Source organism: Parambassis ranga, chromosome 9 (genome assembly GCF_900634625.1).
Source record: "Parambassis ranga chromosome 9, fParRan2.1, whole genome shotgun sequence".
Lineage (NCBI taxonomy): Eukaryota > Metazoa > Chordata > Actinopteri > Ambassidae > Parambassis > Parambassis ranga.
The window spans coordinates 22,300,164-22,313,687 of record NC_041030.1 but is presented as its reverse complement, the minus strand read 5'-3'; the positions used below and the strand labels follow the sequence as shown (position 1 = coordinate 22,313,687).

The window sequence follows — 13,524 nt, the reverse complement described above, 5'->3', positions numbered from 1 at the left end:
TAGTTTCTGTCGCGGATCAGAAGGTGAATTTAATTGTGTTTTCTTTATTTGATTTCTCAGTTTGTCTTTTAGTTTGTTTTTACTTCATTGTTTGTCTTTTAAAATTTCTTTGAATTTCTTTCTTTTTTATACAGAGGTCATAAAGAGGTCACAGCCAGGATTATTTGGAAGATATCTCTGTGGGCTGGTTTGCTGGAGATGGAGCCTGGAGTTCCCTCAACTCCCACAATCATTTATCATTTACATGTGATTCACAAATTTGTCTCCATACATAGACACACATTGAACACACAGCTGTGAGGTTGTTTGGTGTCAGTGTGTGTGATCTGTGCTCAGGTTTGGTAGAGCTGCCGGGTCGTCACCACAGAGCTGTTGTACCTGTGAGGGAACAGAAAGTTTCATTTTAGTGTCAGGAAATCTTCTAAAATAACAAATGATTTTTGTGTGTGTCTGAAAGGCTTCACCTGGAGAAGGGAGAGGAGTGATGAGCTGTCAAACCTGTCTGCCGGAGAGGAGGCGAGGAGGAGGCGGAGGAGGAAGAGGTGGAGCTGTGGGTGGAGTCCTGGCTGTGACAGAGACGCTCCCGACCACCGAGACACAAAGTCTCCTCCAGAGGAACCACAGGGATACCTGCTAGAGCCGCGTTCTGACACACACACACACACACACACACACACACACACACAACACATAAAAACACACACTGTGGGTCTGACCTGACAGTCTGGGGGAGGAGCTACGTTTGTCTCCACCACTGTCACATACCTTCATCAGAAGCTTCCGGTTCTTCATGTCCTGTCTCCATGGCATCACGTACAGTTTGGGGATCATGGGATGTCGGGTGGAGAACGTCGGGATGTGTGAGCAGGACTGCCTGGGACTGAATGTAAGGCGAGTGTACAGATATTTATGTTCGATAAAGGTTTTCATATTTTTTTTAAAATCTACTTTAACAAATCAATCAATCAATAATAACATTTAGCTCAACAAAATAGCGCCACATCGTGGAGCCTCCGCTTATTCCAAGCTGCCGGGATAATTCCAGGCTAATGTTATGAATATATTTTCTATAAAAAGTCCCTTTTAAAATGACTTTTGTGGAGAAAACGTATTTAAAACAATGAAAACAGGTGTTAAAGCTGTTTAGTATAAATATGATCTGATCATACTGAAGTACAACAAACAGCAAATGATGCACAATCATTGTCAGCTGTGATTGGTTAGGGTTCAACGCGCTTATATTAAACACAGATGCTCATTGGCTGTTGTTGGGCCGTGTTACAGACCAATGAAGCTCCTAATTGGTCAGATGAGGTGTCAATCAAAGGTCAGAGTGCAGCGACGGCAAAGAGATTCCGGTTGGAAGGATGGCGGCTAAATTGACTACGCGCCGTAGCAGTTTGCGGCTATTTAAGGTGTTTTTGGACTATAAAACCTTATGAATTTGGATTTTTGGGACTTTATGAATTTCAAAATCTTTTGTTAAGTTTTGATGGATCGCTTTCTGAAGGGCTACAGTAGCAGTAGTGAGTAGCAGCATTCTGTTGCTAATGGTCTGAAGCAGCCATTTTACCTGTTGTGGTGATTTTACCATGAAACTCAGACAGCGCTTATATTTATTAACCACTATATCATGATGTAAATACATGTTTGCATCAATGTGTTTAGCTAAATGTGTCTAAAAGCAGTGTACACAAAACATATACACACCAGAAGGAGATTTATCGTCATGTATGTTCACCAGTGGTGGAGGAAGTACTGAAGCCTGGTACTTAAGTAAAAGTACAAATACCCAGCAGAACATATACTCAAGTAAAAGTAGAAGTGCTGCATCAACAATCCTACTTAAGTAAAAGTCTTAAGTACTTTTAAATGAAAGTATTAAAAGTAAAAGTACTCACACTGAATATATATGATTGATTTCCAAAGGATGTGAACAGGTTAAAATAATCAAAGTAAAATGGAGCATGTGTAGTTAATGTCCATGTTGAGTCCAGAAGCAGCTGTGGACAGGTCTGTGTGTCATGAGGCAGGCTGTGGGCATCAAGTGAACAGAGAGGCTGCTGATAACAAACAGGCATTCAGCATGTTTACTGTGTCAGTGTTCCTGCTGTAGATTCATGTGATGATTCATGTTCATCAGACATTAATGGATGGACCTGTGTTAGCAGACAGCAGCTAACTAGTTAGCTCACTGAGCCAGAGCACCGGCATCATGACTGAGGCTCATTATAGAAACACAGCTGCAGCGTGACACCAGCTCCATGCAGAGTCTGACCTCCCATCAGTCCACACTGTGTTCATCACATGGAACAAGGAACTACAGACACTGGAGAAATGTAGTGGAGGAGAAAGGACAGGTGACAGCTGCAACATGGAGTCAGAGGAGAAAGGATGAGCTGTTATTTTTACTTAAGTATAAATACGTAAAAAATTACTTAAGTACAGTAACAAAGTACAAATTCCACCACTGATGTTTACACAGGCACGGCATATAGTGTGTAAAACAAACACAAAGGACACTGTAGAAAATATGTGGATATAGATATAGATAGATATAGTTAAATATTTTGATATTTAAATATGAATTGAATATTTTTGAGAAAAAAGTTAAACAATATTAACACATATTAGGATTATATAGGTTGATTTGAATAGTAAAGGAGCTTACAGCTTACACACAACCACAGTTAAAAGAAGACATAATAATTCAAATGTTTAATATTTGTTCTTTACCTAACACCCAGCCAGACGTTTTCCTAAAATAAGCAGACTTTTTAGTATTTTGATAAGAGTTTGCATATTGTTTTTTAGACGGACTTTGCTTACTGTAGCTCTTTGGGCTTTTTTAGGCCTCAGCAGTGTCACATCATCAATCGGCTGTTTCATATGAAGTAAAAGGTCCATTTGTTCAGATTGAAGTTTTATTCTTTTGCATCTAAATGACTTGTTAATAGATTTTCTAAGTTTATCTGCTGTGTTTGTAATAATCAGTAACTTTACTCACTCGTGTTGGTCAGAGCTCCCTGCAGCATCACCCATGTTTGTTGACTGTCTAAGTCGCCTTAGAAACCCCTCTCCCAGTGCATTGTGGGTCCTGGGTAGGATTACAGACAGGAGCAGACTTTTGGGGGGAGTTTTTCATGAATGTAGTGCAGACCAGGAGCACACTACAGCATTGTTATTCTATCACACTGACTGAGGCTGTGGTGTAAATGATGTGTTGAAGTTTGGGATGACCCCAGGTCACAGGCTGCGCATGGCTTGTTGGCTAACATGAGCTACGTGTGGCTGCAGAGGTGGAGAATAAAACAACTGCTGCACCTTTTACCTGCGTCTGTAGTGCAGCTGCGGTGGACCTTGTGATGCAGACCTGGGTGACGGCAGCAGGGCGTCACATTTACTTTCATGCTTCATAATGTCGGAATTGTTTAGTGAAGAAAATCGTCATGAGACTGGCCAGTGAAAATTATAGGCCGGCACACCAAATTAGTCCTTGTGGCAGCAGAAGTGGATTGCAGCCTGTGGCTGTGCCTTGCGTGTTGTGTCAAAAAGTGATTATTACAGCAAAATAAAACTTTATTTCAAAGTAAAACTTTATTACACAAAATAAAATCACATTGTTCAGTCTGTTTTTCATATTTACAGAATCACAGTGGTTCTCGTCTCTGTAACAGAACAACAACAGTGTGTCGAAAACACACAGTAGGTATTTGAAATGTCTTTTCTTCGGCGCCATCCTGTGGTCATTTTTAGAAACCACACTGAGGCAGATGACAGTACAGTCTTTCTTCTGAGGACCTTAAGACCTCCAGAGTAGTTTGCAGACTTTGGGTGGCTCTGTACCTGTGGATGCTAATCCTAAATCCAGATTATGTCAGGCCAACATAGGATTTTCACTTAAAAAAAGATGATTCTCCACAGAATTAGCTTTCACTTCGTGAAATATTGGAGCATGAAATAGATTGCTCAATGTGAACAAACAGCTCGTTGTTAGCTTTATTTAATGCTAAGCATGTCTGCAGTCGGATCAGCTGCAGCTCTGCCTCTGTGCTCCTTTTTTATCATGTTCGCAGGTCCTAATAGAAAGGCTTGCCTCTTTTTGGGGCTACTGCGGCCTGGATTACAGGTTTTCGTGCAGTATTTTTGGCTTTGTAGGGCAGATTATGTGGAAGTTATGACAGTCTGTAACAGCTGCTGTAACATATTTACAGTAAACGTTCATCTTCACATTCAGGTAGCTTCCTCCAAAAGTTTCTGCAGGTTCTTCTGCACCTGGAAGGACAGAAGCTGTTTCAGTGAAACTGACAGAAAGGTTTTAGTGTGTGCATTTCAAGCATTTTACTGAAGACTAAAACGTCTAGATTTAGAGACAGTGTGTTGGACTTGTTCACTGTGAAAAGCTTTTCTGCTTTTTTCTACATTCATTCAATGTGCTACATTCATACAACCACAGGAGGACGGCAGATAATGACTTCGTCTTCCTGCTGGGCTGGGCTGTGTTCAGCTAACATCAGTTAATGATAATTCTGAGTGATCTGGTTTTGAGCCCTGACATGTTTCTGTTGATAATTGTGTGGCTGTCAGCTGCTGTGAGTGTCAGTCTGAAATGTTAATGCTGCTCAGACTGATGGATGAGAAACAAGCTCTCCTTACAGCTGACGCTTCTCTGCAAACAGATCACTGACTATAAATGTTTGATTAATGGCGCCATGCATCCGGTTACACGCCACTCACTGGAAACCCGTTCTGAAGGCTTCCTGCTGCGTGAGAGGACCAGCAGATCCACACCGCTTCTCTTTGTTTGAACCCAGTGGATAAATACGGGCATTTTTGACTTCATGGGTGTTTATGTGGACTGTAATGAATGACAGACTGTCAGACAGACAGACAGACAGACTGTCAGACAGACAGACAGACAGACTGTCAGACAGACAGACAGACAGACTGTCAGACAGACTGTCAGACAGACAGACTGTCAGACAGACAGACAGACAGACTGTCAGACAGACAGACTGTCAGACAGACAGACAGACTGTCAGACAGACAGACTGTCAGACAGACAGACAGACAGACTGTCAGACAGACAGACAGACAGACTGTCAGACAGACAGACAGACTGTCAGACAGACAGACAGACAGACAGACAGACTGTCAGACAGACAGACAGACAGACAGACAGACTGTCAGACAGACAGACAGACAGACAGACAGACAGACTGTCAGACAGACAGACAGACAGACAGACAGACAGACAGACAGACAGACAGACAGACAGACTGTCAGACAGACAGACAGACAGACAGACAGACTGTCAGACAGACAGACAGACAGACAGACAGACTGTCAGACAGACAGACAGACAGACAGTCAGACAGACAGACAGACAGACAGACTGTCAGACAGACAGACAGACAGACTGTCAGACAGACAGACTGTCAGACAGACAGACAGACAGACTGTCAGACAGACAGACAGACAGACTGTCAGACAGACAGACAGACAGACAGACAGACTGTCAGACAGACAGACTGTCAGACAGACAGACAGACTGTCAGACAGACAGACAGACAGACAGACTGTCAGACAGACAGACAGACAGACAGTCAGACAGACAGACAGACAGACAGACAGACTGTCAGACAGACAGACAGACAGACAGACAGACCTTCTCTAGCTTCATCAGGTTCATGGTCAGCAGTTCAGAGAAGAATTCTGTGTCCACATTAGGACTGCCACTCAGGAAGTCGTTTCTGGGGTGGAAGACACAATCGGAAACTTTTGTCATTCTGGATTCCAAACAGCTGCAAACACATTCTAACAGTTAGACAGAAACTCACGAGGTGAACTCGGAGCCGAGCGCCGTCAGTCTCTGCTCCAATGACACGATCTTAAACGCCAGGTAACAGGAGGACAAGACCAGGACACACACGCTGATGGAACACACGGTCAGGTAGCAAAGGTTAGTTATTAAAGAAATGCTAATAATGCAAAATATTTAAGAACAATAACAGAATACAGGCGGAGCTTACAGAGACATGTAGACAAACAGCAACATGTTGAGAGGAACTGGTTTCAGGGTCCTTCCATCGATCACAACCTCTGGGCCTGAAAATTCAATCAGCCTATCAAAGATCGTATTGAATCGGCACACCTTAAATAATTTTGATCATTATTGTTTCTGTGAATGGGAATAAGCCTTCATGTTAGCTGCCGGACACTATGATGGACGTACTGGTGCCGTGTGCGTCGTGCTGCTTGTTGTCGGAGCTCTGCTGACTCTTTGCTTTGTGCTGGAGGTCTGGATGTTCAGGAGGTGACGATGCACCGTCTGTGTGCTTCAGAACATCCAGGAAAGGAGGGACAGGGAACTCTGCAGAGGTGAGAGGAGGTTTTCACACAGGTAGGCGTTCCTTCCTGCTGGAGTGCGTGTTTGGTTTGAGGGTGTTTGAATGCAGGCTGCCCTGCTCTTCATACCTGCCATCTTCTCGTAGTCTGGGGCCTGGGAATCAGAGCTGCTGCTCTCCTCCATCTCCTGCCTCCGCTGTCTCACCGCTCCATCCAGGTCGCTGAATTCTCTCTGCAGAAAACACAGAGTGAGTGTCTGTGATGCCTGCTTTTTTTTACACTATTCTTTTGGTGTGTTTTTTAACCCACCAGAGGAAAGCGAGGTGACAGGGGTGACCTCTGACCTCTGAAGCTGTGTTCAGCAGAGGAGGGGATGGGGCTGCTGCAGGGGCTCTTCTCCTGCACATAAAGTACACTTCAAACCACTGATTCAAAGCAGATCCTCAGCATTCAGAAAGAAAAGAGTGTAGAGAGGGAAACCTCACAGCTGAGAGGATGTTGCAAAAGTAAATGCACCCTTTGTATCCATGTCCCTTTTTGACCAGAATTTCTAAAATATTTCACAGTTAATGGGAAAGAAGCATTCGTGGTACCTCCAGGTGCAGACAGACTGACATCAGGAACTTGTAGGTGTTGTCTCTGGACAGGAAGGACACGAACACGTACTGCAGCAACAAAACACAACGCTGATTCAGAACAAAGGAAATAACTTCTCCTCGAATGAAATGAGTGTCTGCTCTCACCCTGTCGTTTGCAGTGGAGATCACCAGTGCGTTTGGCAGCAGGATGGCGGTTTTGGTCTTCTTGATGTTGGTGATGGACACCACGGGGATGGCGATCTGGGACAGACAAACAGCAGGATGAACAGTTGAGTCCTGCAGGAGCTGCACTATGTGACCAAAGCTTTAAAAAAACCTTTTAACAGTGAACTTCGTTGTCATGTCAGCACCTTGGTGTCTTTGCCAAACACCTTGGAGTGGAAGCAGATCCAGTGGTCAGAGATGAACATCCGCCCCTGGTAGAGGATGTCCTTCTGCAGAGCGCAGGTGTAACCTGACAGACAGGTAAGTGACATCACATGACTGAGATTTATTTGGAACTAAATGAAGTTGTACGTGATCCTGCTGTCAGCGTTAAATCACCCTCAGCTGCTGAACAAGCGGCTCGTGGGTATCGGATGTTCGGCTATTATCTGATCCCTCATTCAGTATTTAAGGTGGAGCGAATGGTTGTGATCATTAAAGACTTACTCTGTCTGAGCTGCTCCTCCTTGCTGATCTCCTTAAATATTTTATGGAACTGGCAGTTGCTCTTCGAAAGCTGGGAACACACACACAATGTAAAAGTTTGGAGGCACTGATTGAAACATATGTGATGTTAGTTGGGGGTTTCTGCTCTCAAAGTTAATGTCCTCATTCTGTTTTTTGGATGTGAAAATATCTACAAATATTGACATAACACCCAGGAACTATCTTTGTGGGTGGGGGTGCTATTTTTGAGGCAGGACTCGCAACCATGGCAACCATGCACATAGGTAGTGACCAAACAACAGGACAAAATAAAAGTAAGCAGGGAGTAGGCACTAATTAAATTCATTTAAGAGATTAAAAAACAAATCTGGCTCTTTCAGCGCTCTCTTTCTCTAGAATGTAAACATTGAAGTGGCCCCGTAGCCGAACTGAGTTTGACCCCGTGTTATCAGGTTTAAGGGTTAAGTTGCACGCTCTGCAGCTTCAGCAGATATGAGCTGATGTCACTCATGTTCACATGATGTAACTGGTGTAATAAAGGCTGCATTAATGGAGGCTCACCTGACTGTAGTGAGACTTCTTCCTCTCTATCTTGGAATCAGAGTCTGTCTGGACCTGAGTCAGCAGAGAGTGATCGAAGGTCTTTGACCTGAAAGTCAATACAATACGATTTGACTCATTACACAACACACACACACACGCAGCATTAAATTAAGGTTCTGTTGTTGTTTACCTGACCAGCACCGGCTTCCTCCTGCCGGGCGGCTCCTGGTCAGCGGCCTGCATCGGCTCGCTCACCATCCGCACGTATTTAAGGCGATCCTCGGCCACGTTCTCTGCATCTGAACTAAACAAAGGCAAAATCATTAGAAGTCGACAATGTGATCTCAATACTGCGTCTGCTAGATGTGCAGCTGATGATGTCCAGTATTGATTGATTGTCTGTGATTAAACTGGTTAGTGTTTTATGGACAAACCAGTGGAAAATGTCTTTAAAGTGTTCCTGTTAGTAAGAGCCCTGACTGTCCACTCATGGACTCACTGTTGCAGCTTTAGAGCGTATGAATGAGGATTTAGCTGATTACGCTGTGGAAGAACTTGTCTGTCCTGAACTCAAGGCCATGCTATGGGATGCTGGACCTCATCAACAGGCTGGACGGGGAGCCAGAATCAGGGAGCCCAGTTTCACAAATCTGTTATTATTTTTTTTAAACATTTGAATTATTCATGACCACCTGATCCGATTGGCTGCAGATTAATCTCCAGCCAATCGGAATGTGTAAATAATTAACATGTGCTCCTTCTTTACAGTGAGATCACACTTGTTTAGAGTAACGACTGCAGCACAGTCACAGAGGTGTTTAAGTTACATGACTGAGTAAAAACACTGTTTGTTTACATTTTAACTGGTTTATGTCCTGCTTTTCACTGTGAATACTGAGTGTAAAGTCTGTAATTATAATCTTTCATCGTGCAATCAGAACCTGCAAACTGTGATCTTATACAGTTCTGTTTGTTTCTATCAAATTTTCAAATTGCAAAGAACTGAATACCACATAAATCCTGCAAGAAAAGTCATATATAGGTCAATCTCCATAAAGACGAGGTCCTACATTTCCCACAATGCAACTCATTGTGTCCTTTAAAAACCCTGCAGGTCTGTATTTACCACACATTCACCATGTTGCTGCTAGTTTGTGGGAAACATGTTTATCAAACCAACACAGCTGAGACCTGTCAATCAACCAGTCGGTCACCGGTAAGAACACAGACTCACTGGTAATCCTTGTCCCCATGCCTCGCAGTCCCTCTGTTGCACTTCCTGGCGTCCTCCTGCGATGTCTGCTGGCTGGCGCAGTGCTCGGTCATCGCAGCGACCGAATGCCCGGCTGTCCTGTGTGAGAGCTGAAAGTTTGAGCGGCTCCACAGGGCGCTCCTGTGCTGCCTCACCTGCCTGTGGGAGTGTCCGCGGGGCCTCTCACATGTCACAGCCAATCAGGTAACGGGACAAAGTGGTGTGTGTGTGTGGGTTCAAACCTTTGATCAGTGACAGCTTCACAGCTCTGTTTCATTTGAAACATGCACAGAACATGTTGAGGAATCTGGTGTGTTTTTTTTCTCACTGTGACTTTACACAGGAACACTTGTTTATTTTTCAGATAGATGTAGTTTGCACTCTATAGATCAGTGCTGTGTGATAACACCGGCTGTTGTATTTTAATGAGTGTTTCGATCAATAACAGACTGCCTTTAGAAAACTCCTAATTTAACTGTGTTCGGAGCTCAGTCTGTTCACCTTTCTATCACTCGTTTGTCATCTCCTGTCAGTTGACAGTACCTCAGGCTATCGTTACAAAGAAAAGGACCATTTCAGTGGGAAGTTGAGACCTTCGTTGCACACTGGTTGCTTCCTCTTCTGCTGCAGGCTGTTGATTTCACAGGTGTTTTGAGTGGGTTGAAGCGGTTGTCTGAGTCCACATTCTTGGAAGTAATGTTTCGATAATAAATCCTACAGATGCTTTAATTCCTTTGTACGTTCAGGTTGAATGAGGACATATAATACAGCTATTGTCCTTTGTCTCTTGTGTGTGTGTGTGTAATTCGAGCTGAGTGATATAGCTGTGGGTTACTGTGACACAATAACTGTCAACAAACTCTCTCTCTCTGGCTTTCTGTTGGTCTGTTTCACCCTCATTCTGCTGCACTCAGGGCTGGATAGACTCCTCACTGGACCCTGAGGTGAAGATTGTTGAATGATCCCCTCTAAAACGACCCAATATGATTTGCTGATTATAGGATTCATGTGAGGATTTATTGATAGTTCCACTCAGTTTCCAAAGACGACGATTTTTCCCACATGAACCCAGCCGTCTCCTCAGTTACTGAGACCATTCTGTGGATGGAAACTGTGAAATCATTGGGCTTCAGACCCAACTTCACAGCAAAAATAAATGTGTTTAGAGTCTGGTACGAAACTGTTTTATAAAGTGATGAGGGGTTAGGGCTTATTAGGGTTTAAAGCTGTGCAGACCATTGTTGTGAAATACATACAGAGAATCCACGCTGACGTCACTAAGGCCCCGTTCACACTGGAGAAAGTCATTCCAGCTAGAGTAGGATTGAGCCCAGACAGCCTTTAAGCTGGATGCGTTCAGACCTATTTTCAAATCTGGCTAGCACACACTTGTGTCCGCACTCAATCCGGCTTCATCCAGCATGTTTGCTGTCCTCCAAACCACTAGGTGCGCCTCGTAATATACAGAGTCCGTTTACGTCGCGGTAGGATCGCGTGTGCGCATGCGTCATGTGGTTTTTTTGTCCCGTGCCGCGCCCCGTAAACCGGAAGTAGCGTATCGCTAACCGAAAGTAGCATGGCGCTAACCGGAAATAGCATGTCGCTAGCTGGATTCGCTAGCCACATTTGCGTTCACATGTGAGCCACATTTGAGCCAATCAGATTGAAATCAAACTGGACACAGCCGGATTCGAGGCGTTCACACAAAAAAACACATCTGGATTGATCTGGATGCGGCCGAATCCTGCTTAAGCCACATTTTTTCCCCAGTGTGAACGGGGTATAAGAGAGTGTTGTGCATGTATTTATTTATTGACAGATGTTAGCCTCATTTAGTGATTGTTCAAGCAAACGTTGCATTTTGAAATACAAACACGGCCAGAGTCTTTTTTTCTGCAGTTTGTCATTGGTTAAAAAACATGCAGTGTTATGGCTCTAAACGCCGACACATCCTGTGCTGTAGCACCTGATATTGACCATCGATCTGTTCTTGTTGGTGTCAGTGGTTCTGGCCTGGGCTGACAGCGCTGCAGTGGATGGATCCATGTGTCAGATACAGTACGTTCAGACAGAAACACGGTGTCGGATATTGTGCAAACAGACGGGACGCCCTTTGAAACACAAACATAAACTGTATGAACTGCAGCTCTGTCTCCTGCCAGAACATGATCTTTGACCGATTTAAATTTACAATTTAAATAACAAATGTGAAGTGCTTCTTTAAATCAGGTGAGCTGAGGTAGACAGGAAACCCCCCGTGCCTTTTTTCATTTAAATAAAACTAAACTCTGCACGTGTTTAAGTTTAGCGGTCGGGTAGGAGATTTCCTTCTGATGCACTTTGTGTTAAATTAGTGTAACTTCTCTTTACAATCCGATAGCAACCGATTAGTTCGGCAGTTTCGCTTTAAAACGAAGAATATGAATCATCTGTGGAAGCTATAAAACATAAAAACATCAGCCAATCCTCCGGGTGGACCCTGTAGGAGTATTGGCTGGTTGTCACTCTCTTCCTGCTCTATTCGCACCAGAGAGGTACGTGCATGATGGCCGAGGTCACAGACCGCAGCTCGTCTTCAGGTGATGTGCGTCCATGTGAAGGGCGTGTGGAGGCGTGGCTTCGAGGTGAGCTCCGAGAGAACGGGGCGTGTGTTTACTTTCAAAATCTGGCTGACTCTCTCAGATGCAGAGTTTATTTTTCTCTAATTTAAATATAGCATCAGGTATTGTGGAGGCGCTGTGGCTCAGGTGGTGCAGTGGTTATCCAGTAACCATGAGCTTGGCAGTGTGATCCCCCACCCTCCCAGGGCAGGACACTTAACCCTAGGTTGCTTGAGGTGCCACTGCTTTGGGTAAGTTTGTGTAGGTAGAAAAAAAAAGTCATTCGAGAGATTCAGTTTATACTGTATTACAGAAACCCAGATGGTGGAGTAGGAATCCTGTACAGGATGTCCTGCTCTGAAGCAGGCAGACGCTGTGTGGGACAGGTCTTTGACAGTGTCTACAGTGTAGCTGCTTTCAGCACAGACTAAACAAAGAGAATTTCTTTATACGGGCTCAGCTTTGATCCCTCAGTCAGAGCAGAGCTTTGAACATCACACACCGCCCTGTGCTCCTTGTGATGCTGACATCACCTGTGAAATCAGTAAACATACACATTAGTAATGACACGTCCTGATGAAGGTGTCTTCAGGATCTCAGTGCTGATAGCAGAAACAATACCCCCCCCCCCACTCTGAACTACAGTTAACATCTGTGACAACATTATAATAAACATTTGACTGACAGCTGCTGTCTTCCCTCTCCTGCCTCTCTCTCATCTCTGCTCAGTGTTTGACTCATGTGTTAAAATGTTTCAGAGCAGCTCTCCAGGGTGTTTGTTTTTGATGAGTAGACTGACTGAAGCAGGTCAGTAGGTGCCGTCTGTGCTGCTGTTTGTTTATCTTTGTCTATTCTTATTTTGCTGTAATGTTTTGTGCTGATTGTCCGTGCTTAACTCCTGGTCTGCTTCTTTGGTTTATTATTATTATTAGTTTGTGGACTCTATTCTCCAGAACCTGGGTCCCTTCTCATCACAGCTCCCCCCTGTGACCAATCAGCGCAATCCACAAAAGAACAGGCAGAGCTGAAAGTGACTGCAGTTCACCTAGAGGGCACCAGGAGACAGGAGTGATCTGCTGTCCAATCAAAAAACAGGATGCTGTGAAGTGAACAATAGAACAAACTAATACCTTATTCTGGACTGACTTCAGAGCGCCACCTGTAGGACAGGAGAAATGATCTGGTTGCATCCCGTTTATATATCCACTTACGCCTCCACAGCGCCCCCCTGTGACCAACCTGTGCTATTTGCTCATAGGAGTCTGACACAATCTAACAAGTATTTACTTGCAGTATAAATCTGCACGGACAGGATATAAGCTTCATGTTTGTGTGGATGTCAGTGTCACTTCTTGTCTCTGTTGTTATTGATTCTGTGAACATGTCTTTGTTGTGTTCTAACCAGGCTGCAGAGCACGAACACACCTCAGTCTGTCAGGCTCCAGCTGTCACTCAGTCTCTGTGTGGAGGCCTGATCAGCAGCTCCAGCGGTCCGCCGGTGCTCTCCGCCACACTGCGGCTGGCTGCCGGT

General features: G+C 44.3%; 2 protein-coding genes across 3 annotated transcripts; both read right to left on the bottom strand.

Moving 5' to 3' along the window:
• Positions 1 to 262: 262 nt before the first annotated feature.
• LOC114441232 (testis-expressed protein 43-like) lies at positions 263 to 3,046 on the bottom strand. Its single transcript, XM_028414037.1, has 4 exons — positions 3,008 to 3,046; positions 766 to 880; positions 465 to 646; positions 263 to 378 (listed from the first exon to the last, which is right to left on the bottom strand). The coding sequence occupies exons 1-4, from the start codon at positions 3,040 to 3,042 to the stop codon at positions 333 to 335; spliced, it is 378 nt and encodes a 125-aa protein (XP_028269838.1). The 5' UTR covers positions 3,043 to 3,046; the 3' UTR covers positions 263 to 332.
• A 791-nt stretch (positions 3,047 to 3,837) lies between these two features.
• Positions 3,838 to 9,540, bottom strand: gramd2b (GRAM domain containing 2B). 2 transcript variants are annotated; one of them, XM_028414700.1, is made up of 14 exons: positions 9,376 to 9,540; positions 8,332 to 8,445; positions 8,160 to 8,247; positions 7,599 to 7,668; positions 7,298 to 7,401; positions 7,092 to 7,187; positions 6,942 to 7,013; positions 6,658 to 6,747; positions 6,478 to 6,580; positions 6,236 to 6,373; positions 6,033 to 6,108; positions 5,841 to 5,933; positions 5,669 to 5,753; positions 3,838 to 4,275 (listed from the first exon to the last, which is right to left on the bottom strand). In XM_028414700.1, exons 1-14 carry the CDS (start codon positions 9,465 to 9,467, stop codon positions 4,234 to 4,236), a joined length of 1,263 nt encoding a protein of 420 aa, XP_028270501.1. In that variant the 5' UTR covers positions 9,468 to 9,540; the 3' UTR covers positions 3,838 to 4,233. The 2 variants fall into 2 exon arrangements, with proteins under 2 accessions (XP_028270501.1, XP_028270503.1); XM_028414702.1 differs by having other exon boundaries at positions 8,332 to 8,440; positions 9,376 to 9,470.
• Positions 9,541 to 13,524: the final 3,984 nt, after the last annotated feature.

Excerpts from the sequence above, each read along its gene's own strand:
- LOC114441232 (XM_028414037.1), bottom strand. The coding sequence starts at position 3,042 with ATGGGTGATGCTGCAGGGAGCTCTGACCAACACGA. Across the intron at positions 881-3,007 it reads GGGAGCTCTGACCAACACGA|TCCCAGGCAGTCCTGCTCAC; the intron begins GTGAGTAAAGTT and ends CCTTACATTCAG. Across the intron at positions 379-464 it reads CACTCCTCTCCCTTCTCCAG|GTACAACAGCTCTGTGGTGA; the intron begins GTGAAGCCTTTC and ends GTTCCCTCACAG.
- gramd2b (XM_028414700.1), bottom strand. The coding sequence starts at position 9,467 with ATGACCGAGCACTGCGCCAGCCAGCAGACATCGCAGGAGGACGCCAGG. Across the intron at positions 5,754-5,840 it reads CTCGGCTCCGAGTTCACCTC|AAACGACTTCCTGAGTGGCA; the intron begins GTGAGTTTCTGT and ends CTTCCACCCCAG. Across the intron at positions 4,276-5,668 it reads ACCTGATGAAGCTAGAGAAG|GTGCAGAAGAACCTGCAGAA; the intron begins GTCTGTCTGTCT and ends CTGTCCTTCCAG.